The sequence below is a fragment of the Oryx dammah genome, unplaced genomic scaffold, assembly GCF_014754425.2.
Source record: "Oryx dammah isolate SB20612 unplaced genomic scaffold, SCBI_Odam_1.1 HiC_scaffold_11, whole genome shotgun sequence".
Classification (NCBI taxonomy): Eukaryota; Metazoa; Chordata; class Mammalia; order Artiodactyla; family Bovidae; genus Oryx; species Oryx dammah.
In genome coordinates this window covers 32,109,522-32,133,990 of record NW_024070195.1, presented here as the reverse complement: position 1 = coordinate 32,133,990, position 24,469 = coordinate 32,109,522, and the positions used below count along the sequence as shown (strand labels likewise).

Here is a 24,469-nt window from a genome sequence, read left to right as displayed (position 1 = left end):
TAATTGATTAGTACCTCCCCCCCTCCTCTCCTCCCTCCCCCACTCCACTGTTAAACCACCCCTACCCCCCAATCCAAAAGCAGATATCTCTCTATCTTGACTCTTTGCAGACCGATTGAGGGAAGTTACAGCCTGGCACTTTGGCTGGGGTGGTATTTTTCAGTTTTAATTTTCTTCTACATTCCTCTTTTTTAATCCTTGACATTAGGGCTCAGTTCAAATAGTGCTTTGCCCCTTGTAGATCCTCAGTTGAAGGTAATTCAATGGAACAAAGTAGATCAGGTAATTGAATTACCTTTTAAAATACACAGTGAAGTTTGTTTTTTCAGATTAGTATTATGGAATGAAAATTTGTGCTGTGAACTGGTACTTAAAACTATTGACCAGTCTAAGGCTTCCTTTCAAATTAACAAAAAAAAAAGCCCATTGCAGAATCACAGAGGTGACCATCATGTTTTCTCAAGGGACATATAAATTGCTCTAGAATTTAGCAACCTCTGGAGTTCAGTGTCCATGTAGGGAAAAGGAAAAGGTCTTAAGATCTTCAGGCCAACTTGGTGGCTCAGACTTTCTTTTCAAAGTCCTTTGATATATGTTTATTAGTTAAGTTTGCAGTTCTCTAAATGCTATCACTCCTACTGTTTGTACTGGACCCCTGCCATGCCTCCATCCATAACAGATGGATTCTTTCCTTCCATCTCCATATACATTCTTCAGGGTTGGTTACATTCTGATTGACACCGGGAGTGAGACTGCAGAAAGGGGGAAGGTGCAGAAGAAGGACTGGGTTTATTTGATTTTGTTCCTATATTTCTCTTAAGCCTATTGGCATGCCAATGGTGGGCTAAGAAGTGATCAAGATATACTGCTCCATGGGATTTGGGAAAGCTTTTTCTCCAAAGTCACGCTGGGAAAGATGGTTAATTTTAGAGATTTTTGCTGTTGCTCCCTGTTTTGTTTTGTTCTCACTCCTCTGGGATGCTGGTTTAGATGTTCCCAGTGTGATATTTAGACTGGACCACGTTTTGGTTACTCTCTGACCTGTGCCCATGACAGGTACAGAGTCACAGATTGGCTTGTGACTTGGCCCAGAGGTGGCTGATTGCCGTGCAGTGGGGAGGTTTGAAAGTAATTCCTTTAAAAAAGGAATGTTAAAAATTTCCATTTTATAAAAGCGTGACCAAGATTGCACTCAGGAGACACTGTGCACACTCGCAGTTGCTGGTGAAGGTATTTTTATTTAAAAGATACCCTGGAGGCATCTAGAAGTGTGAATCTCAGGTTCAGGAGAAGCTAGAGATGCACTTGAAGCCATAGGTGTGGATAACGTTGCTTGGGGAATGGATGGGTACAGAGGACATGGAAGAGAGTTGTTTTTTTTTTTTTTTTTTTTTTTAACCACCGTGGCTGAATTAACTTTGTGCTTTTGGCCCTGGAACAGGAGGAGAGGTTGCTTTCCTGCCAGGCTTCCTTGGGCCCCTGAAGTAGCTGCAAGAGAGCGACTCCTGGCTTGTGTCCCTCCAGGAGGAGGGCTGTCTCCACTTGGGTTTCCGTGGCAGCCCCCCTCCTCTAACTCTACCTCTCTCCCTGCTCCTCTTGCGTGCTGACCCCTTAAATGTTTGGACTTCTTAGATTCCATTTTAGATACCCTCCTCTACTCACTCTCTACAGCCATTCTCTGACTGACCCTGTCATTTACACGGGTGGCTTCAGGTTCCTGTGACCCCTGAAAATGCATCTCCATCCTCTTTGAAATCTCAGACTCATATTTCTGGTTTGCTTCCTGGGCATCTCCACCTGAGTATATCCCCTGAGTGCTTCAGGGGATGTCTCCCCAAATATTTGGGATCCCCCACCTCCACTTTAACCAAACTCCACCACCCAAATAGGAATGCCCTCAGGTTTTCCAGTTTCTCAGTTTCCAGGTTCTCCACAGTTCATCTGTTTGACCAAAACAGAAACCAGAGGCTGAGCCTCCCCGCCTTACCTCTTACATCTTCTTGTTCTACTGTGTGGTCTGTTTCTCTGTTCTGTGTCTGAAATGCTTTCTTGCTATAATTGACACTCATCCGTGTTTATTTTCTGGTCTATAATATAAAAATAATTCCCTAACTGGTTTCATGCCTCAAACTGCACTGCTGTTTAGTTCTGTTTTCTCCTGTAAGTAAAGTGGTCCTCTGAAACTATAAATCAGCCCATGGAGCACCCTCGCCTAAAATATCTCAGTGGTCCCCTGTTATTTACAAGATGAAGTTCTGATGTTGTGACATTGTGGACAAGGCTCTTCAGCATCTGACCTGCCCCCACCACCTCCCTCCCATACCCTGTGGTTGAACCCCAGCTCCGCCAAGTTGCTTCACTCTATACTTTTTTAACCTCTGTGTATTTGCACCTGCTGTTGCTTCTGTTTGGAATGTCTTTTTCATCTTCATTTGCTTGACTGAATTCTACTCATCCTTTTAAGTTTATACTCAAGTGCCGTTTCCTCTGCAAGCCCTTCCTGTCTGCTCTTGAAAGTTAAGCATTTATTTATTTTTATTTTTTGTCTTTCTTAAAAATTAGGGTATAATTACTTTACAATGTTGTCTTAGTTTCTGCTCTGCAACAACATGCATCAGCTATAAGTATACATATATACTTTTCCTCTTGAAGGGATACTTATATGCCTTCCTCTCCCCAGCCCTATCCCACCCCTCTAGGTTGTCAGAAAGCACCAGGCTATACAGCAAGGAAGTTAAGCATTTATTTTTCGATTCCCCCTTGCTTATTGAGACCTCAGTTATGCCATTTGTCATATTGTTGTCATTATTTGTTGATCTGACACCTCCCCAAGTGCACGCTGAGCCCCTGATTTAGCACCGTTCATGGTACATAGTAAGTGCTTAAGGGATTTTAGTTGATGAATGAATACTGTATTTCCACCATGGATTCCCTGTGTAGGACATTTTCACCTTTATTACATTTCATCCTGATGACATCCCTATGATGTAGATACTTTGATCCTCATTTGATAGATGAGGAAGTTGAGTCATAGGAGGAAATTGAGTCATAGAAATGATAAATTATTTGCCTATAACTCTGCAGTCGAGTTCGTGGCAAAGCCAGAAACACACTCCCCATGTTCTGGTCCTTGTCAAGTCTGGCCCAGATTTAGATACAGGATTCTGCTTTTTAGTCAGCCAGCAGCTTGATCTTTTCACCGTTCCATTATATTACATTCACTAATTGTGTGTGTATGTAACCCATGGTGACAGGTAAGGCATCCGTGGCATCACTGATTCTTAGAATTAGAAGTTAGGTTGTCTGTTAGCTGACAGATGAGAAAATTCCGTACCCGAGAAGTTCACAAGTTACTCTTAGCGTAGAATCCAAATCTCCTGATGAATAGTCATGGGTTATCTTCCTTAATACGCATTGGGCAATCCTCCATAACACTGGACAGAGCTTTATTGAATCTCTTGGACTTGTTTAGCCATTAGGCCAGTGGACTCTTAGGAAGAGCCTTCCCTTGGCACAGAAAGGACATAATTTCTGTGACCATGAGGGGCCCTGAAAGCAGCAGCACCGCGAAGAGAAAGAATCAAATGGTGATGCTCTTTCACTGGGTTTACCCTGCTTTCTAGACCATATTCCTTCTTTCCCAGTGAGCTGCCTGGAATTCTTGAGTATGTGCCATAATGGAATAAAACCAAGGCATCTAATTAGGCTGGTAATGTGTTCAGTAATCAGAAGAGCCATGGTGTCCTGGTGTAAGCAGAGTATACAGCAGGTTGAACCTCAAGAGGACAGCATCCTACTTCTCTGGGAAGGGACATGGAACTGACGTTGGTAGTGACTCTGTCCCTTCACTGGGCTCTCCCTCTCTGGGCACATATATGTATGCATATAATAGAGATATCAGTTTATAACCACATACATGCATGTGTGGAAGTGCTGATACTTTATACATTTTATGCAGACCAAAGAAAAATCTTCATATGTCCTTACTGACTAGGTAATTCAGCATGAAGCCCGCAAACAAAAGTCCTTAAAACTTTACATTTGCCTTTGGGGAAGGAAAAATGTTTGATTTTAATCATCTGAAGGTATTTTTTTTTAAATATTTAAAAATATATTGAACTAGTACCTCTATCATAGTCTTTCATTGAGAGGGTACTGATGATGAATTCTGAAAAATGGAAACCAACCCACTTCCTTGGATTTGAAAAGCATGCACTTTTGTAGTCTGCTGTGCCTTGAAAAAAAAGGTAAAACTTGCTATCTTCTAACTCCATTTAACACTACTTTAGATTCCTTTTTATATAACAATAACTTGATCCTACTCAAAATACTTGGCACCTTTTGTGACAGAGTGGAATGTAAGAACACTTTAGCAGATCTGAAAGCAAGTAAACGCTGGTTGTTTTGGAATGAAGAGGTAGAGTTTTCAGCTCTTTATTCCAAGTTTGCAGAAAATAAGAATACCGAGATTAACACAATAGACTCCCTTCATTACACACGACTGAACAAAGCAATTATCTGTCTATCAAGACTGTAGAACATTGTGCAACAGCATTTAGGAAGGGTGGATGGATGGGTGGATCAACGATATTCCATTGGAAAAGGCTGCTGATCCACGAGGGAATTTTTCTGAGTTTAACTTGTAAACGGTTTTATTTTGGAGTTTATATCATGTTACCCTTGCAGTTTAGAGAGAAATGAGGTTGTTATTTTTTAATGTTGTTGATGGCATTTTTTAGTTCCTTACCCATCTGACTTTTATTAGGGGGGTTATTTCAAAGACATCTCCTGTTTAATCATGTTTAAACAATCTGTTTTAAGACCTGTTGTATAGATATAAACACAATAGTCCTTTAATGTAGTAAAACAGACTTCTGACAGACACAGCACGTAACAGGCATCCATCCATTATTGCTTAAGCCGCTGTTCCTTCCACGCCTGACCTGAGAGGGTAACCACAGAGCTCAGCTGACAGCATTGGCCGCTCCGAACACTGACATACCCTGTATTCATGTCTAGGGAGCAGAGAGTTGCAGAGCGGCAGACAATTGGAGAAGCCTTAGACCAGATTAAAACTAAGTACCTTAAATCTGTCTTAATGGCTGTGTTTACATCTCCTTCTTCTTCATTCCTTTAAAAAACTAATCAGGTTTCGCAAGCGTTAAGAAAACCACCTCTTCTTGCCAGCTGGACTAGGTCCAGTTTAAGCAAGAAATCCCCCCCCTCTTTTTTTTCTGCTTTGTCTTTTTCTTTTTTCTTCTTCTATGATCTTCACTGCCATTCAGCACAGCAAGACCAGGCTGCAGGAGCTGGCTGACTTTTTCCTTGGGTTATTACTTTTTAACATTTTCTTCCTGTTACAGAAATGGGAAAATTGAAAATGATGTTCCTTGGCTGTAGCAGCAAATGTCAAGAGAGGTGCCCTTTGCACTTTTTAATTGCTTCTATGTAGTGCCTTTTTTTTTTCTTTGCTTGAAACACACACAGTCACACAGCACATGCCCCAAAACTATAATAATGAAAGAGAAACAGGGAAGATCGCATGCAAAGGAAACTCAGCCAGGATCCAGGAATTGCGTGACAGTCTGTAGGCTAGTTGTCACTAGACCCTTTGAAGAATAATGCCATCCATGTTTAGCTGGATTATTGGCAAATAAACAGTGATGCTTTTTGTTCAACTATGGAAACTACCATTTCCATTGCCTGCAACGTTACCGTTAAAACAAAATCTTTACATCTCTCAGTGGGGTCTCTATAAAGGCCAGTAACACAAAACTGTGGTGTGTGAGAATATATTATAGTCAAAGAAGGCAAAGGAAATGTTTTCAGAACTAACACACTCGAGTTTTACCAAGTTTGGGGAGTAACGTGTAGACAGAGAAAGAGATCTTTTGTTCATTTCCCAGAAACTGAAGGGAGAGTTGCAGATTCTGATGGCCCAAGGACAGTTGTGGACATTGGCTTGTAATTAGCAGAACAAGATATGTTGTGATAAAACTGAGTCAGTAAGACAGGGTATAATGTAATGAAATATCTGAATTATGGGTCTCATTGCTTTTTCTTCTTTGGTTCTTTCTAGGTCTTTTTTCCTTAGCTTTTTTTTTTTCCTTCTTTCTTTGTGTGGCAGCCTGGTGTATCAAAAAGAGAACCAAGGCAAGTCAGGGTCACTACCTGCTTCCATGACTTCAGACAAGTCACTGGGGTTTTCTGGGCATCAATTCCTTCTCTTTTCTCTTCTCTCTCTCTCTCTCTTTTTTTTTTTTCCCGGCTGCACCTTTTGACTTGTGGGATCTTAGTTCCCTGACCAGGGATTGAACTGGTGCCCCCTGTGGTGGAAGCCTGAAGTACTCACCCCTGGACCACCAAGAAAGGCCCTCAATTCCTTTTCTAAAATAAAAATGTGATCTGGTGAAACCCACATTCTCTGCCAGCTCTGAAAAATTCAAATTCATATCATCTGACTTTGAATGGGAATATAAGTGGAGATCATTCCTTGGAAGCAACAGGCAGACAAAGTCAAGGATAGCAGGGGTGGAAGTGGAAAGAAAGTGCCAGAGAACTGAGAGGTGAAGAGGCGGAGGAGACTGGAGACGTCTTGGGACAGAGCAGAGGGGCTGTGCTGAAGTCAGCCAGGCTCCCTGTAGAGTTCTCTCTCCCCCGCCCGCAAACATATTACATCCCCTCTTATATATTTCCATTTTGCTTTCATCTGGTCTTTCTTTACATTTTTAAAGTTCTTTTTTCTCCTTCCCTTCCACAAATTTCTCCTTCTTTATGTATTTCAACTTATTTGACTCCTTTATTTCAAGAAACAGGGTTGTACGCTAAGCATATGTTGTATAGAGGTTATTCCCTGGTGGGTGACTGTCCTTTCTTCCAGATACTGTATTCTTTGATCATAGGAATTTGTCTTAAATCTAAAAGTTATAAAGGAACTTGCATTTATATCCACACAAATTAATATCTCACAGTTCTTTCATTTGTCTGTTTATTGAAAGATCTTGAATTCTTTAACCTTTAGAAGGCTTCAATTTTGAAAGAGGCTGTCCTTCAGTGATCTCTCTCATGCTAATTATATTTAAAAAAATGACTCAATGTGAGTTTGGGAGAGTGAACTTTTTACTCACTGATCTAAACTGGCGCCTCATATTATTAAAATAAAGCAAATTCAGCTTTTAACATTTTTTTCTATGAACTGGAGTTCCTAGAATATTTCTATGTAGTCTATGGCTTAACTATGTAATTATGTCTCTTGAGTAGATTATGTTTTTCTTCCCATAATTATGTTTTTACCCAAGAGACTTGGAAGGCTTCAGACCTCTCTTGGGTGAAACTGTTCTTCTTCTCTTCTTTCCTGATGAACTCTGAATTCTACAGGCCTGACTATGTTCAAGGGCTTGAAAGCGGGCCCTTGAAGATATGTGGTGGTGATTATGATTTTTTTTTTCCTTTAGAAATTGGTTTATAGATTAAGAAGGGCCCTCAGAGGGAAGCTCTGTTAGTTCATTTTTGAAATGCCATCAGAGAAGAATCTCCTGGAAGGGGATTTGTTTATGATCTGTGGTCCTCTGACTGGAACCAAACATTAACAGTAGTCTAGGGCGGTCTTGTCTCACGGGCCATCCTATGTGCCCTCTGGGGCCCCAGGCACACATCACAGGGCGCAGTTGCTAATTTCCAGCGGCTCAGAGGAGCTCCAGGCCTTAAACACGAACAGTTTCTTAGTCTGTTTCATTATTCTAGTCCCAAAATAGTTTTTGACCTGAACCAGACAGCATAGTCTTAGGAAAAAAGATGACTCAGCAGCCTTTCCCAGCAAAGATTAGAGACTCATCAATTTAACTGTGGGAAATGTTTTCCAATAACCAGCCTTTTTTCCCCTCTCCTCTCTGACTTTTACTAAACAAAAGGAGAGAGAATTCTAAATATATCAGTGTTCCCATTTCTGAATTCAACAAGTATCTGTTGTGTGTCTTCTCTGTACCTAGACTCTAAGTTCTGTGCTAGAGTGCTAGATGTAAGACGTGATATTCATCTTCAGGTTCATAGTCAAGTCCAGGAGAACCTAAGATATGAGGGTTTTAAATTTTAGATAAATTCATGGAAGAGTGAAAGTGTTAGTCGCTCAGTTGTGTCTGACTCTTTTGCAACCCCATGGACTGTAGCCCACCAGACTCCTCTGTCCATGGAATGCTCCAGGCAGAAATACCAGAGTGGGTTGCCATTTCCTTCTCCAGGGGATCTTCCCAACCCAGAGATCGAACCTTGGTCTCCTGCACTGCAGGCAGATTCTTTACCGTCTGAGGCACCGGGGAGTTAATGCTTACTGAATGCTTACGCCACTTAAGCATAACCACATGCAGTGGACAAAAAGCAGTTGTAGCTGATTTCAGTTTGCCGTGATAGAAACCAGAAGACTCACCAAAGCCCTCGAGACAGAAAAGAGCGGAACAGCGTGATGACCAGGTTGAGGCTGGGAAGGGATTTGGCCAATGTAGATGCTGAGGAGAGCCAATTCTGAGTGGAGGAGGAAGCTTGGGCAAAGGCACGGGGACTCCGAAGAACTCTGGGGACTCCAATAGGAACAGAGCTTAGGTTGGTAGCAGTACAGTTGGAGCCTTTGGAACAGAGCTTGATAAGGTACCTTGAGACCATCTTCTCCAGGTTCTTGTTTGCTAGGCTCAGGGGCTCTGCTTAATTCAGTAGACACTTTAAGACAATGGGAAGGGTTGGAGCAGGTAAGTAATGTCACTGTTAGGATTCAGGCACTAAAAGGACTTCAGGAAGTATGAAAACTATCTCTTCATTTTTAGTCGGCTCAGAGAGTTCCATTAAACCCTTTCTGTGGTCATACAGAGTCTTCCCTGGTGGCTCAGATGGTAAAGAATCCTCTTGCCCATGCAGGAGATCCAGGTTTGACCCCTAGGTTGAGAAGATCCTGTGGAGAAAGGAACGGCAACAACTAGTCATTGCTGTTTCAAATATGGCAGCCTGCTGCCCTGGTGTCTTAGCCACAAGTGAGAGATTAGGTGTGGTCCTAGTGGAAACGAAACCCAGGGGCACATTCCTGTAGATGGACTTGACCTGCATATACTATAGGCATGGGCTTGACTGGATGGATGCTGGGGTCAAGGAAAGGGAGGTGGGAAAGACCTCAGCTGGATTTTGAGCCTGGGAGACGGGAAATGGTGATATTAATGGGAACAGGGAAATTTGAAGAGAAGTTGGTTGAGACTGTTTGCAGTGGCATGGGCAGGGGGTGGGGAGGTGTGTGAGGGAGAGGCGAAGAGCTTGTCTAAACATTACAAGCGTGACAAGGCTACAGGTCTTCGACTTTTAGCCTTTCACAAACCACCAGTGAAATGTAGTCATCTGAATGTAAACAAAGAAGAGTTTCACTTTTCTCGATAGTATTTTCATTTTCACACGTATGTAGGAATGCAGAAATTCAAGGTTTTTAATCTAGAGCCTCAGTAAAGTGTTCGGACCCAAACTTGGCATGGCTTCCCTAAGAACTGACGAGTTTGTCTCATGGTCTCTGTTACAGTGCTTTTGTGGAAAACCATCTAAACCAAACTCTCTCGGATAGAGTAAGGCTTATCCTTTGAGGTACAATTCCAAATAATTTCATCTGGAATTGAATTATGACTTTAGAATTCACCTGATTTGCAGCAACATGGACGGAGATTGCCATACTGAGTGAAGTAAGTCAGACACAGAAGGAGAAGTACCATATGACATTCCTTATATGTGGAATCTGATACAAATGAACATAAAAAACAGAAAGAGACTCACAGCTTCAGGAAAGGAACTTATGGTTGCAGAAGGGAGATTGTTAAGGAGTTTGGGATGGTCATATACACACTGCTATATTTAAAATGGATAACCAACAAGGACCTACTGTATAGCACCTGGAGCTCTGCTCAGTGTTACATGGCAGCCTGAATGGGAGGGGAGTTTGGGAGATAACAGATACACGTATATGACTGAGTAGCTTTGCTGTCCACCTGAAACTATCACAACATTGTTAATTGGCCTCAATACAACATAAAAAGTTAAAAAGTGAAAAAAAATTAGTAAACTTAGTCAGCTTGTCCCCTAACCCCTCTCTGTAAACACTCCATCATGTATCACTTTCAGGGTAGAGAGATTAGGATTGAAGGCATCATTTTTGTCCCCCCTCCTCACAACTGCTGTGGAATAGCATCCCTATTGCATATAACCTATTAACTCTGAAAGATTGTAATTCTCTCCCCTCTGCAAGTCTTCTCCCATCTTCCTTTTTACTCTCTAAGTCATTGTCTCAGCATTCTTAGATGGTTCTATCCTGTGGCTTGAGCTCTGGGATACTGGACCAGATCTTATTCTGTCACTTATTTGTTGGCAGCGAAATTAGCTCACATCTTCCCAGACCCCGCTCTCCTCCAGGGAAGCCTAATGCATGGCCGGGGAGGCTCACAGATTCTAAAGTGTCACTCTATTGGTCAAGGGGTAGAATAATCTGTTTACAAGGACAGATTAACATATGTAAATATATATTGCATCGTTGAAAAGGATTGTATAGCTGTCAAACGAGAGGTGTCAAGTGATTTGAAGGTGGTTTGCCTCTGTTTAGGATAATGTCACATATATATTCAGCACCATCTTGATCACAGGACAGTTATTATCAGGGTCAGTTTATATATATATTATATTATTTATAATATCTATTTATTATATGTAATATATCATATATAATAACTGTTCAGATAGTTTTTATCATTTGTCCTCCAGCTAGCTTTTCTCCTTTCTCTGCTTATCGAAATCCTCCTCCACCTTTGAGGACATAATGAGCTCATCAGTGAGGGTTTCCCTTTTCCTTTTAGTTAACACCAGTTGCTTCACTGCTCTTCCAATGGCATTTTGTTATTTTTTTATCATGAAAAATTAAAAGAAATTATATTTCATCAAACCCCAGATACCCATCACCTTGTTTTATAATGAATAGCATTTTGCCATATTTGCTTCATTTGTTATTTTACTGAAATATTTTACAAGAAACACCAAACATCAGGACATTTAACCTATATTATTTGTTCTAAAAGGCAAGGGCATATTCTTACTTAATTACCAAAAGCACCTCTTCCTTAATATTTTGAAATGGTCCATACTAACAGTTCTTCAATAGATCCTCAAACTGTAGTGTTTGATTGCCTCACACTCTTTTGCAGCTGTACATAATTGTTCCTCCTTCTTCCCTACTAGACTATGCGCTGCTTGAGGGCAAGGACATTGTCTTACACGTTTACTCCCCCCTCCTCTTACTATGTCCAGTGAGACTTGGATGGTAGACGATCAGGACACACTGATTGGACTAACTGACCTGAATATGGACGTGCACTAGTTCCTGATGGATGCTTTAATGCAGATCTGCCTGTTAACATTTATTTAAAAATGGTGTCTTCCTGATACCCAGGATGCAAGTAGATAGATAGCTAATAAAAGAAGTGAGTGCTTTTATTTGAAAAAAGAGTTTATTTGGCTGTGCCAGATCTCAGTTGTGGCACAAGTGGTTTCCATGTTCATTGCAGCATGCTGGTTTTTCAGTTGTGGCATGTGGGATCTAGTTCCCTGACCAGGGGTTGAACCCAGGCACCCTGAATTAGGAGCACAGAGTCTCAGCCACTGGGCCACCAGGGAAGTCCCAAGCAAGGAGTACTTAAAACCGATTTCAAATACTTGTGTAAAGAGAGCAGCTGTCAGGCAGCACACCCCAGTGACCAGCAAAATGAACCCCGCAGTGCCACGTGAGGATGGATGGGCTGTGACATGGCACACCTCTTGTGAAAAGGGTACTCTTTTGTCAGTACACTCGGGCTTCCTTCAAGAGGGTGCTGTAGCCGAGGCAGTGCGTTACGCTGTGCATACAGCGCAGAGAGCGTCAGGTTCTGACCGGGCTCAATCGACTTTTATAAAAATGGGCAAAATGGGTCACATCAGAGCGGCACGTTCGTTTTCACAGTTCACATGCTACAGTTTCAGAGTCTTCATGGACCAGTTTCAGATGCATGATTTTTAAAGGAGAAGTTCTAATGGCAACATTACCAACTTTCGCTGGGGGTGAGCCACGCCCTTGGACTGAAAGAGCCAGGCGGGGAAGAATGGGACCATTAGACTATTGGTTGATGACTTAACGTTCCTCATGCGTCTCTGCTCCAGAGATGTGTGAATGCTGTGACCTTTCCATCACGCTTTCTTCTTGTGCCCCTGCGTTTGTTGCAACAAAAGTCACATTCAGCCAAACACACTAAACTTTTTGAAAGAAATTTGTTCTGAAAACTCCTTTTTTTTTTCCCATTTGATATTAATTTTTGACCTTGATTTCCCTTGAGTCCATGATGATGTGCCATTTTAATCTAAAATAAGCTGGTTGGCCATGAGAGGGAAAAGAGCCCTGCTTCAGCAGTCAGAAGACCTGAGTTCTCATCCTGACACTAACTGTGTGACTCTGGGCAGGTCATCTCCCCTCTCAGGGACTCAGTCCTCATCCATTAAAGAAGTGCATTGCTCTAAAATTGAGTCTAAATGATTTCTCTTGTCCTTTTCAGCTCTGTGATTCCAAATGACTTGCAGTGATGCTTAAGAATTATAGTGATGTGTGGACATAACGGGAAGTCGGGTCGGGGAGAGGAGGGTGAGACAAACTGAGAGAGTAGTATTGATACACGAATACTACCATGTGTAAAGTAGAGAGCTACTGGGAAGCTGCTCTATAGCACAGAGCTCCGCTTGATTCTCTGTGATGACCCAGAGGGGTGGGATGTGTGGAGTGGGATAGAGATCCAAGAGAGAGGTGATGCACACACACACACACACACACACACACACACACACAGCTGATTCACTTCGTTGTACCGCAGGAACTAGCACAACATTGTAAAGCAATTATGTGCCAATAAAAAGAAATAGAATTATAGTAAGAGCAAATGGGACATTTTCAGAAAGCAAGGAAGCTTTCACTTAAATGAATGTTCTTCAGGGAAATTTCTTAGGAAGCACCCAATAAAGGCTGGTCTCTAAAAAAGGAGCCTAGCCCACTGGATTCATGCGATTTCCAAACAAAAAAGGAAGACTTTTTTTTGAGGGTGGCGGGGAGGAAGATAGTGCTGTAATATAATATCCTGAGACAGAAAAAGTTCTCTAAACCAAGACATTTATCTAAAAAAGGAGACCATTCATTCATTGTATAAACATTTATTGAGCACCTACTATATGATGGGGATTAAACTGGGTTGTGAGAATATAGTTGTAAACAAGCCAGAGCACTTGTCTTCATGAGACTCAGTCTTGAGATGAATCAGTGCTTGAGATGATTACAGATTGTGATGACAGCCATCAAGGGAATTGAACAGGGTGTGCTCAAGCAGGAGGGAGCCTACGCTGGGTCTGGTAGGCAGGCACCCCTCACAGGAGGTGGTGTTCACCTTGAGGTCTAAGAGATGAGAAAGAGTGGGCTGTGTGGAGAATCAAGGGAGAGCAATTCAGGTGCGTGATTTCTTAAAGCAGAAAATGGAGAGGTCCTGGGATGGGACACTGGAGGGAGACAATGGCAGATTCCCAGAGAGATCTGACAGGGTCCTGATTGAGGGCTGTGCTGGTGGAAATAGAGAACTGAAGAGATTCCAGGTAGACTCCCAAGATGGGAATGGCAGGACTCGATAATGGACTGAATGCGGGGTTTGAGGGGTAAGGGAAAGTCAAGGAAGGTGTCAAGGTTTTTGGCTTAAGGGACGGAGTGGCTGGTGCCAGTTACTGAGAGGGGGCCTCTTAGGGAGGAACAGGATTTCTTGGAGAAAAGAATCAAGATTTTTGTCTTAAATACACTGCATTGAAGATACCTTTGAAACGCTTCAGGGGAAAGTCAAGTAGATAGAGGGATGCACAAACCTGGATCTCAGGATAGAGGTCAAGGTTCACCGCAGCAATGGGGGAAGGCATTGGAGTGAGTTGGTGGTCTTGAGCTCCTGGGGCTGTGGGATCATCCTGGGCTGTGGCTCTCTGCATCGGTTGCACGATGGACTATGTGGTGAGCTTTTAAAGAATAACCTTCCCAGGACCCTCTTCCAGAGCCTCGGGTGTAATTGAGCTGATGGACACCCATATTTTTCCAAGCTTCCTGTTGCTGCGATTGCTGTTTAGTCTCCCAGTTGTATGTGACTCTTTGTGACCCCATGGACTATAGCCTGCCAGGCTCCCCTGTCCAGTGAATTTTCCAGGCAGAAATACTGGCCTGGGTTGCCATTTCTTTCTCAAGGGGGTCTTCCCGACCTAGGGATCAGACCCAAGTCTCCTATGTTGCAGGTGGATTCTTTGCCACTGAACCACCAGCAGCAGCAATAGCAACAGACACAAGACAGCAGTTATCCATTCTTCATAGCTTCCTGCTGCTTGGAAGAGCCACTCTTTGGTCCTTTATCTTTTTAAACATTTTTTAAAAAATAATTTTTATTATTTTTTTGGCCATACCATGTGGCATGTGGGATCTTCATTCTCCAACCAGGAATCCAGCTCACACCTGCTGCAGTGTAACTGCAGAGTCTTAACCACTGGAGCACCAGGGAAGCCTTCCTTTGGCCCTTCAGATGACATTTGGTTCTCAGTATCATGGCAGAGATACTGCCAAGTCAGTGTACCCTTTGTCCTCCGGGTCCTCGATTTCTGAAGGGAGTCTTGGGTGCTGAGGGTTTAAGTACCTCTTCTTTCAGCCTTTCATTCAAGTGTCACCCTGAAGTGGTTTACTGGTAGCAGGTACTTGTCATGGTTGAAAGATGAAGCACCATTTGGCTTCTGCTCTTCATTCTCCTACAAGGATTCTGTTGTGGTCGTGGTGGTAGCTGTGAGGGGCAGACATTCTAGAAGGAAAAATGCAGGGTTTTCTGTACAGATGCAACTGCAGATAGACGTTCCCTGAATTACTGTAGGGTGTCTGCAGATACTTGGTAGTAGCTCATCTTTGAGGATCATTTCCAAAAGGTCATTGAGGCTTTTCAGATTGCACCTGCTCTTAAATTTCTCACACACGCTTGTGCTCCTCAACGTCCTTGATTCTTGCTTACGACCTCCTGTCACTGCCCTGAAGCGCCAGAGGAAATAAATGTGTCCTCACACACCTGTGTAGTGAGTTCACATCTTATACGGACTCCATGCGTGGCATGCATGCTCAGTTGTGTCTGACTCTTTGCAACCCTGTGGACTGTAACCCTCCAGGCTCCTCTGTCCATGGGATTCCCCAGGCAAGAATACTGGAGCAAGTTGCCATTTCCTTCTCCAGGGGATCTTCCTGACCCCGGGATCGATCCCTTGTCTTTGGCCTCTCCTGCACTGGCAGGCAGGTTCTTTATCATCTGAGCCACTGGGAAAGCCCCCACATATGGTCTCCATGAAAACCTAATGAAAGGTCTGTAGAAAGCAGAGGCAAAGCTCATTAAATTTTCTTGTGACTGTGGCCCCCATAAAGCCCCACTATATAGAGGAACCATGTGAGATCATGGAGCCCTCCCTTCAACCCTCAGGGAATCTGCCATTCCCAAAATATGGCCTATTAAAAAAATAACTTCCAGAGACAATTCCATAAGCTTTCTTGTTAATGTTTACAGCTGTATCAACACCACACCAATACTTTTTTTGGGGGTATGTGTATGAACAACAGAATCCATGGATCTAAGTGTAATGAGTACTATGTAATTCTTGAATTGTGAACCTTGTAAGATACAGCAAAGTGTATTGATGGAAGTTTGTTTAGGGTAATGGGTGAGCTATTAACTTTGTGAATGAATCCTTGCTGCTGCTTCTGCTTGTCTTGAAAACCAGCCTGACACCTTGCAGGGCTTAGTCCTCAGGTCCTTCATTCTGGCAGTCTGAATTTTTTCAGTCCTTTGTAGCAGCTGAGAGAGGAAGGGAGATGCTAGGATCCATCATGGATGGTGCCACGCAATGTGTAGAAAACTTAGTCTACTAGGACCTGAACTGCATCCTGATCCAGGCTGAGGTGGTCAATAGCTGAGATCCGCGGGCTAGTTGCTTTATCTCTGTAGGCCTCGGTCACTTCATCTGTGAGCACTTTTCTTTCTGGGGCCTGGGGGCTGTTTTGGATAGTCTCTGAAGGTCCTTTGGCTCAACACGGTAAAGAATCCGCCTGGAATGCAGGAGACCCAGGTTCCGTCTCTGGGCCAGGAAGATTCCCTGGAGAAGGAAATGGCAACCCACTCCAGTATTCTCGTCTGGGAAATCCCATGGACAGAGGATTTCTGGCAGGCTACCGACCATGGGGTCACAAAGACTCAGACATGACTGAGCAACTGACACACACAAAGGTCCTTTAGATTTCTGCAATCTATTTGTAATCTGGATAAACTGTCATAAATGGTGGGGAAAACAGCCATCAGTAAACAGTGAGCTTTCCTAGTTTGTCCTGATCATTTTTCTCTCAGTTTTGGCCCCTCGGTTGTAGCAGGCCCCAGACTTAACACTGGCAGGAAATAGGGTGGTGGGTGCACTTCAGTTAATGGGCCTTAGTTGGAACATGTTTGGCTGTGAAGGCAGCTACAGTCCTATTACCAAGCCTTGGCTTCCTGTCTGTTTTCTTTGGGCTGGGTAGGCAATGAAAAAGGAGACAGGAAAATACATTTGGGGGCAAATAAAGTAAGGAATTTGTCTTAGGAGGACAGCTTATATTTGGGAAATTCTAATGCTGGGCTTAACCCTGTCCTGATATATCTCTTTTGTCCTGTACTAAGTGGGTGAGGAGGTGTTCTTGGTACTTGTAGAATTGACCTTCCCATTCTCAATGGCTCTTAATAATCCACCTTCAAGGTTTATTTGATTATGGATAGTACTCCCAATGCCCTTAATTTTTTCCTGCAAATTCTTATTCTAGTCATCATCTTAAATGGCTTTTCTTTGAATTAGCTTCAGTTACTTAACATTTTACTAAACTGTTGGGGCAACATACTAGGGCTTCACTGGTGCAGAATATGAAATGTATTTCTGTTTAGCCAGTAGACATAATGTTACTTGTTCACCACAGTCCCACTCTACAGATTTATACTAAACTAATGTTGCATCAAGATTCAGATGTTTTCCTGTTAATACCTGCACCAAGGCAATACTATGCTCTTTGCTAAGAATGATTGGATGATTTTTTTAAAGCCCTAGTATCTTGGTTGTATTTCAGTTTGCATAGTTCTTTAATATCTAGAATTCCCTTGGATTTTATACTCGAATAAACTAGAAGAGAGGCAAAGCAAAGTTTTTGTTGTTGTTTTTTCAAAATAATGGATTCTCACATTCTCATGGTAACCCAAAGGGTATTTTTCAATTTCTCTTACAGAACCACAGTACTCGATTTAAAATAAAAAAGCATTCTCTCTGATTAAACATAGTTTATTATACACTTTCAGGCTTTGGCATATCACAAAATAGCCACATTCCTCTCGAGAATTTGAGTTTCCCTGCCTGTTTTTCTGTTTCCCTCTTAAAGGGGTTCTCAGTTTGAGTTTTCATTTTTCAGAAAGGAGTCGCCATAAGGTACAGTTGTAACATAAAAAAGGAAAAGTCACTTATGGTCATCACAGAAATGTCCCTTTGACAAATGTGTTTGTCTCTGTCTCTGCCCCAAGTATGGCCCAGTATGTGTTCCACGCATAGACTCAACTTTCATGGGATGTTTCCTCCTTCTTGAAATGAGCAAACACAGTCCCGGACACGGTCACCCTTCCCAGCCTCACCAAGAGGCCAAACAGGGCGCCCAGAGAGTCCCTTTTGGGCTCTGGTGTCCAGACCTCACCACTGACACTTGGCCCCGAGTCATCCCTCTGGACCCCTCAGCTCTCCATTCAGAACCAAGCCAGGGACACTAACCATGGAATGATGTTTACAAAGCCCTTTGAAATGGAAGACATTATACAGATGCTTCATTATAAAGATCAGTATTGCAAATTCCTTGGCTTACCCCTCCCTCCCCCCAGTATGTATGTTCACGTATCTATTTAGCATGGTCAATTGTTCAGCTAATTAATATGCTTTTATTTTATGATTTGCTATTTCCAGGGCACAGACAGAAGCTTGATGACTCTAAACCTAGTTTGTTCTCTGATCGCCTCAGTGATTTAGGGCGCATTCCTCATCCCAGTATGAGAGTAGGTGTCCCGCCTCAGAACCCACGGCCCTCCCTGAACTCTGCACCAAGTCCTTTTAATCCACAAGGACAGAGTCAGATTACAGGTAAGACAGACTCCTAGGTCTCACTTGCGCAGACTCCGGCAGGCTGGGGGTGAGGGGCTTCCAGATGAGACGCGTTCACTTCACAACTCCTGGAGCTGGGAAATGGCTTACGATGAAAGAGATCGACACTTGAAGATACTGACCTTCTTCTTCTTCTTTTTTTTTTTTTTCTTTTTAATAAAAAGCAAATACCAATATTCACTAACTTGGGGATGAAGCTTGGGGGAAGTCTCTACGGATGCTGTCGTCCATAGTGATGTCAGTCTGAGCAGAGGTGGGATGGTTATACCATGCTCTCTGGGAGAATGTGTGTTGTGTTTCTCTATATTGTGTCCAGGTGGTGTGGGGGATAACATCACACCCTCACTATTAGAAAATTAGTGTTACCAGCTCAGATTTGGGCTTAAGTTTCTTACATGTATAACTATTTCATTAAGTGTGCTTGAAAACTGCCCAGGGCTAACAGGAAGTCTTGATTGGTGGTTACAAGGCAAGACCAAGGAGCGGCTCCTTGGGCAGACAGAACCCCACCCCCACCCCCGCCCATTCCCGTTGAGCTCCCGTTCTTCATGTGACATTTCTCTTCATGCATTCCAGCGTGCTTCTTACTTTACTTTTCTTCTTCAAAATGAACATCAGCATCGCATTACAGACTAATCATTCACATTTGGTGCATTAAGACTCCCAACTCTTTTTCTCTTTTTAATCCTATCTGGCTTGGGCAGATCTTACTGTAGGACTAGTCTGATTGCTTTTATGTCATAGTGATGATAAAGTGTGCTAAGCATTGTACATCTTTAATTTGCCATCACAGTATTGAGAGCAGCAAGGAACTCATAGATCATCTAGTTACTATTGTTGGCAGAGGGACCAGCTGAGAGGGAAAATGATTCAGAATAAAATGTATGATAAACTTGAATCATTTCAAAGGGTTAGTTTTTGTCTGTAGCAGTTAGGTTTTGAGTGTCCTTAATGGTTTGTAAGCATAATTGTTTATAAACAAAATAACCTGCCTCTGCTTCTCTCCTGCCCATGTTAGATATATATCTTCTTGGATATTTACTTATGTTTCTATGGGTCTATATTAGTCTGAAAATTTGGGTATGCTTGAGTATATATGTTTAATATAATATAGAACTATAAAAATAAAATATCTAAGCACTGAAGAGAAACAGATACCTGTATTAGGAAAGATCCTTAGAACTCTGTGAAGAAGAATCATGTGTTAGATTTAAATAAATCTCCAAATGTTGAAATGTAGGAGTCAGATTAGTGTATTCACTAGACATGGGTCCTTGATAAAGATGCCAGGGTGAAATTCACACTAACTTGTGAATTTGAAGCTTGTGGCTATAGGAGCTGATGCATTTAAAGTAGTGGACTTTTTAATTTTTTATTGATGTATAGTTGATTTACAGTATTATATTAGTATCAGATGTATAACGTAGTGATTTTAAAATTTTATAGATTATATTCTGTTTATAGTTATTCTAAAATATTGGCTGTATGCACTGTGCTGTACAATATATCCTCATAGCTTATTTTTTATATGCAGTAGTTTGTTTAAGTGGTGGATTTTATATTAGTGATTAAGGGTCATAAAAGCTGTCCTTTTGTCTTTATAGGAATCTTTAGATTCCGTGTGTGTGTGTGTGTATGTATAGAACCATATGTACACATATATAAATGTGTTTATACGTGATTTGGAAGGACTATGATGGTTAATATGATATATATAAGGAAAATATATGTTCTATGATTTGGCAATCCCTGGGTTCTTTAAATGTGTGATTTTTGTATTCTGATCCTTGGTAGTGGTTTAGTTGCTAAATCATGTCTGACTCTCGTGACCCCATTGACTGTAGCCCACCAGGCTCTTTGTCCATGGGATTTTCCAAACAAGAATACTGTATTGGGTTGCCATTTCCTTCTCTAGGGGATTTTCCCAACCCTGGGATCGAACCTGTGTCTCCTGCATTGCAGGTAGACTCTTTACCACTAAGTCATCAGGGAAGCCCAATTTGATCCTTAACTGTTTACTAATTATATTTTGCTAATGACTGATGTCTTTAAAATGGCCTTCGGAGCTTGTGTGTTAGATTTTTTTAAGAAGAATCTATTTTCTTAATAGTGATCATGGTTGTATAAACACTATGAGTTCTCCCACTTGCCAGCATAAAAGTCAAGTTGAACTCCCAGAAGAGCGACATGAAATTAGGAATTATAAATTGAGGAAGTCCTAAGCCTTCAATGTTTCATGTTAGTGTCTCTTGCGGTTCCTGGGGCTCAGGGTCCTAGACGTGCAGTGGGCTGGCTTCTTTGCAGCGCTGGTCTGGCCTGTCACTGTTGAGGTCTTAAATGGCTGTCGTTCTGCCTGAGGGCCCAAGGCCTCCCCATGGTTTCCTGAGGAAGTTGCTTCCTCTGTACCTCTTTTTTTTTTTTTTTTTAATCTTTCAGACATCGGTTGCCTGTCTCTGGGTGCTAGGAAACACCTAGTCTGTCAAAAATATCCACTTCTTTTGATTCAGAATGTGGTGATAATGGTGGTGATAACTATGTCAGGAGATATTGCTCGTGATAAGCACTGTTATTTATTTATTTATTTCTACCATGCCATGCAGCTTGTGGGATCTTAGTTCCCTGACCAGGGATCGAACCCAGGCCCTCGGCAGTGAAAGCGCCGAGTCCTAACCACTGGACCACGAGGGAATTCCCCATAAGCGCTGTTTTTAACTCAAAATGCTCTCTGGACGGGTAAGCTGCATCTAGAAGGAATAAAAAGCTGACTCAGCCCCTGGCGGACTGGGAAATCCATCTAACCTTTGAGGTGGGCATTCTGCCATGCTGTTCTTCATTCCTCCAAAAAGCAGTTACTGAGTGCTTTCTGTTTGCAAGACAGGGATGTAAGGGAACAAGATAGTCTAGTTTCTCTTTGCCAGGGGCTTGTGTTTTGGTGACATATAGTCAGCAATTGGGTCAAGCATTCATGCAAGATAATTTCAGATAATAGTAAAAGCTTTGGGAAAATGAAAGGAGGATGAGAGAGAGAGAGAGCAGGGCAGAAGCTAATTTTGATTGGAAAGTGGGGAAAGGGCTCTTTGGAGAGCTTTGAGGATGGAATTTCTGGCCAAGGGGAACTCAGGCCAGATCTCTCAGGGAGCTGCAAGTGTGGTGCGTTCAGGGGACAAGAAGGTCCCGGCAGGTGGGGTGGAGTGAACGAGGGGAGTGGGCAGTGGCTGGATCATGGAGAGTCTTCCAGGTGCTGTTCAGGAAAGTGGGTTCTGTTCTGAGCACAGAAGGGTATTATTGAAAGATGTGAAGCAGGCAAATGACATTATCTACTTCACATTAAAAACAATCTATTGGCGTATAATTGCTTTACAGAATGTTGTGTTAGTTTCCATTGTATAGCACAGTGAATCAGATGTATGTATACATCTATCTCTTTTTTTGGATTCTCTTCCCATTTAGGTCACCACAGAACGCTGAGCAGAGCTCCCTGTGCTCTGCAGTAGGTTCTCAGTAGTCATCTGCTTTATTCACGTGTGTTTAAGAACTCACTTTGGCTGCTGTGTGAAGCACGGGTCCTAAGGGGGCAGAGGCAGGAGCAGGGTCATCATTCAGAAAACAGCAGCAGGAGCCTGGGAGGGAATTAAGACTGGTTGCACTTCTCCTCTTTCTTCAGAACTCAGATCAAATGCTGGCGCCTCTGTCAGGCCTCTTCCAACCTACCCAAGTCAAGTCCAGTCTCCACACCACTGCTGGACATGGTGACAGTTCTGTGTGTGCATGTCCATCTCCTGCATCAGAACTTTCCAAGTGCAGGGCTATGTTTTACTGATCTCTGTGTCCCCACTGTCTGGTGGTGCCCACTGCTTGGCGACGTGAGGTTTGGTGAAGAATGAATGAGCAGGTGTTTGACTTCTTCAGGAAGGGTGACCTGTTGCTATTCTGGCCCAAATCTTTTTTCTAGTACTTCTTTGAGTGGATTGCTATTAGCTGCTGTGTGCCGACAGCACTGCCGTGGCTGCTGTATATGGTGTAGCAGGCATTTCTCACAACGGGTCTATGAGCTAGGTGGTGATGTGAAAACTGATGGTCTGAGAGGCTCAATAACTTGCTCAGAGTCCCACTTACCCTCTAGTGAGTCGTTAATACCGGAATTAGGGCAAGATCCACATGGCTGGAGGGTCCTACGCACTCAACCTCCAGCGCCTTTGGGAGGCTGAAGTGAACTTCTCTCCTGTCCCTGTTTCCTCCCATTTCAAGCTTTTATTTGTGCAGCTCTTTACCATTTACAGGAGAAGGCAATGGCACCCCACTCCAGTACTCTTACCTGGAAAATCCCATGGATGGAGGAGCCTGGTAGGCTGCAGTCCATGGGGTCGCTAAGAGCCAGGCACGATTGAGCGACTTCACTTTCGTTTTTCACTTTCATGCATTGGAGAAGGAAATGGCAAGTCACTCCAGCATTCTTGCCTGGAGAATCCCAGAGACAGAGGAGCCTAGTGGGCTGCCATCTATCGGGTCATACAGAGTCGGACACGACTGAAGCGACTTAGCAGCAGCAGCAGTTACCATTTACAGACTAGTTTTACATAAAATTCTTACTGAAGCCTTAAAGCAGTTGTGAAAAGTATGATTTTTTGCAGGTAGAGGGAAAGGACTCTTCAAGAAATCTGTTGCTGTTGGCTTTTGGAGCTAGTTTAGTTGACTTTGAGTTCCAGACTCTTAGTGGGCAACCAGCGTCATGGCCATTGAGTTGGGCAGGTTGCTGACAATCTGACATGTGTCCTAAGGGACCAACATCTTTTTCTTCCCCCCTTGGATATTTTTTAGGACCCTCAGGGACAAAACGTTCATAAAAATGATGCATTGTGAGTATCTGAATTATGCTTTAAAAGGCAGCATTAATTGTTTTTGATAGTTAATGGACAGTTATATATGAACCTATACTCAAGGTAACCTTTTTAGGGGTATCTTGAAAAAACGACGTGGCAGACATCATATAGAATGATGTGGTCTTAATGATGGTTTCCTTGACTGAAGTGAAGTTGTTTCTGCCCAACTTCAGTCTGATTCTGTGTTCTCCTCCTTGGCAAACACGCTCCTTTAAGCATTAAGAGGATCCGAGAAATAGAGACACAGATGAAGAGAACGAACGTACGGATACCAAGGTGGAAAGATGGGGATGGGATGGATTGGGAGATTGGGATTGACATATATACACTACCGGTCCTATGTATAAAATAGATGACTCATGAGAACTTCCTGTAGAGCAAAGGGAGATCTACTTGGCGCTCTGCGGTGACCTAGAGGGGAAGCAAATCCACAAAAAGAGGGGATATGTGTATACGTAGCACTGATCCACTTTGTTGTACGGCAGAAACTAACACAACATTGTAAAGCAATTATCCTGCAATAAAAGTTGAAGTAAAATAAATTTTATTTAAAAAATGAAGGAGAATCCCTGCCAGCTGGATTTCGCCCGTGTTGATATTTGGCTGTCTTAGCCCTCAGTCTGCTGGGCTTGCACTGGAACATTTATTAGCAAGGCCTTTTAGACACAGGGGAGCACAGCGTCCTACTCGAGTGCCCAGTGGTCCCGCTATTCTTTAGTGTGAAAGGAGTTGGAGGTGAAGTGGGTGGGGCTGCAGTTTCTGTGGCTCTGAGTGTGAGGAGGGTGAGCCCACGGCGGGCGCAGTGACTGGAGCCGAGCGAGAAGAACTGTAGGATGTGGCAAGTGGGAGTCTGCCGAGGTCTCTCTCCTGCTTTTCGGCCGCTGTGGTCCTACTCACCTAGAGGCATCTTTTGTCTTAAGGAACTGAAATCGCCACACTCAAGACAGGTGGTTGGAAGTACCATTCTTTCACTTGGGTGGTGCTGAGCTTTCATTTCTGAGGTTACTGTGGAGTCTTGTCCTGCCTCCTTCCTTGGAGATCTTGAGGGCAGAATAGCCAGGAAAATCTGCTGCGACCATGCACATGTGTGAGCAGGAAGGCTCTTTAGAGGAGGTTGCCCGTTACAATCATCATGAAGAAACAGCATAAGTCCTGTGAGTGAACACGAGTTCAAATCTCTTTTCCTAATAAGGAAACATGGAGTTCAGGTCCGGCTTGTGCTGGCTTTGAAGGATAAGGCTCAGTATGACCCTGTGAGGGGCTGGCCATCAATGTGCCAGGTTGTCCCCACAGCTATTGACATCATC

At 42.9% G+C, this 24,469-nt stretch overlaps 1 protein-coding gene and 1 non-coding gene across 3 annotated transcripts in view; one reads left to right on the top strand and one right to left on the bottom strand.

The window, feature by feature from the left end:
* Positions 1-24,469, top strand: part of RUNX2 (RUNX family transcription factor 2) — a 224,964-nt gene that overhangs the window by 150,442 nt on the left and 50,053 nt on the right. For both annotated transcript variants that reach the window (XM_040249531.1, XM_040249530.1), the window contains exon 6: positions 18,088-18,261. In XM_040249531.1, the coding sequence (XP_040105465.1) occupies positions 18,088-18,261 (174 nt within the window). The remainder of the gene's footprint in view (positions 1-18,087; positions 18,262-24,469) is intronic.
* On the bottom strand, positions 20,898-20,970 carry TRNAE-UUC. The gene has a single exon. It is a non-coding gene; the product is annotated as a tRNA-Glu (tRNA).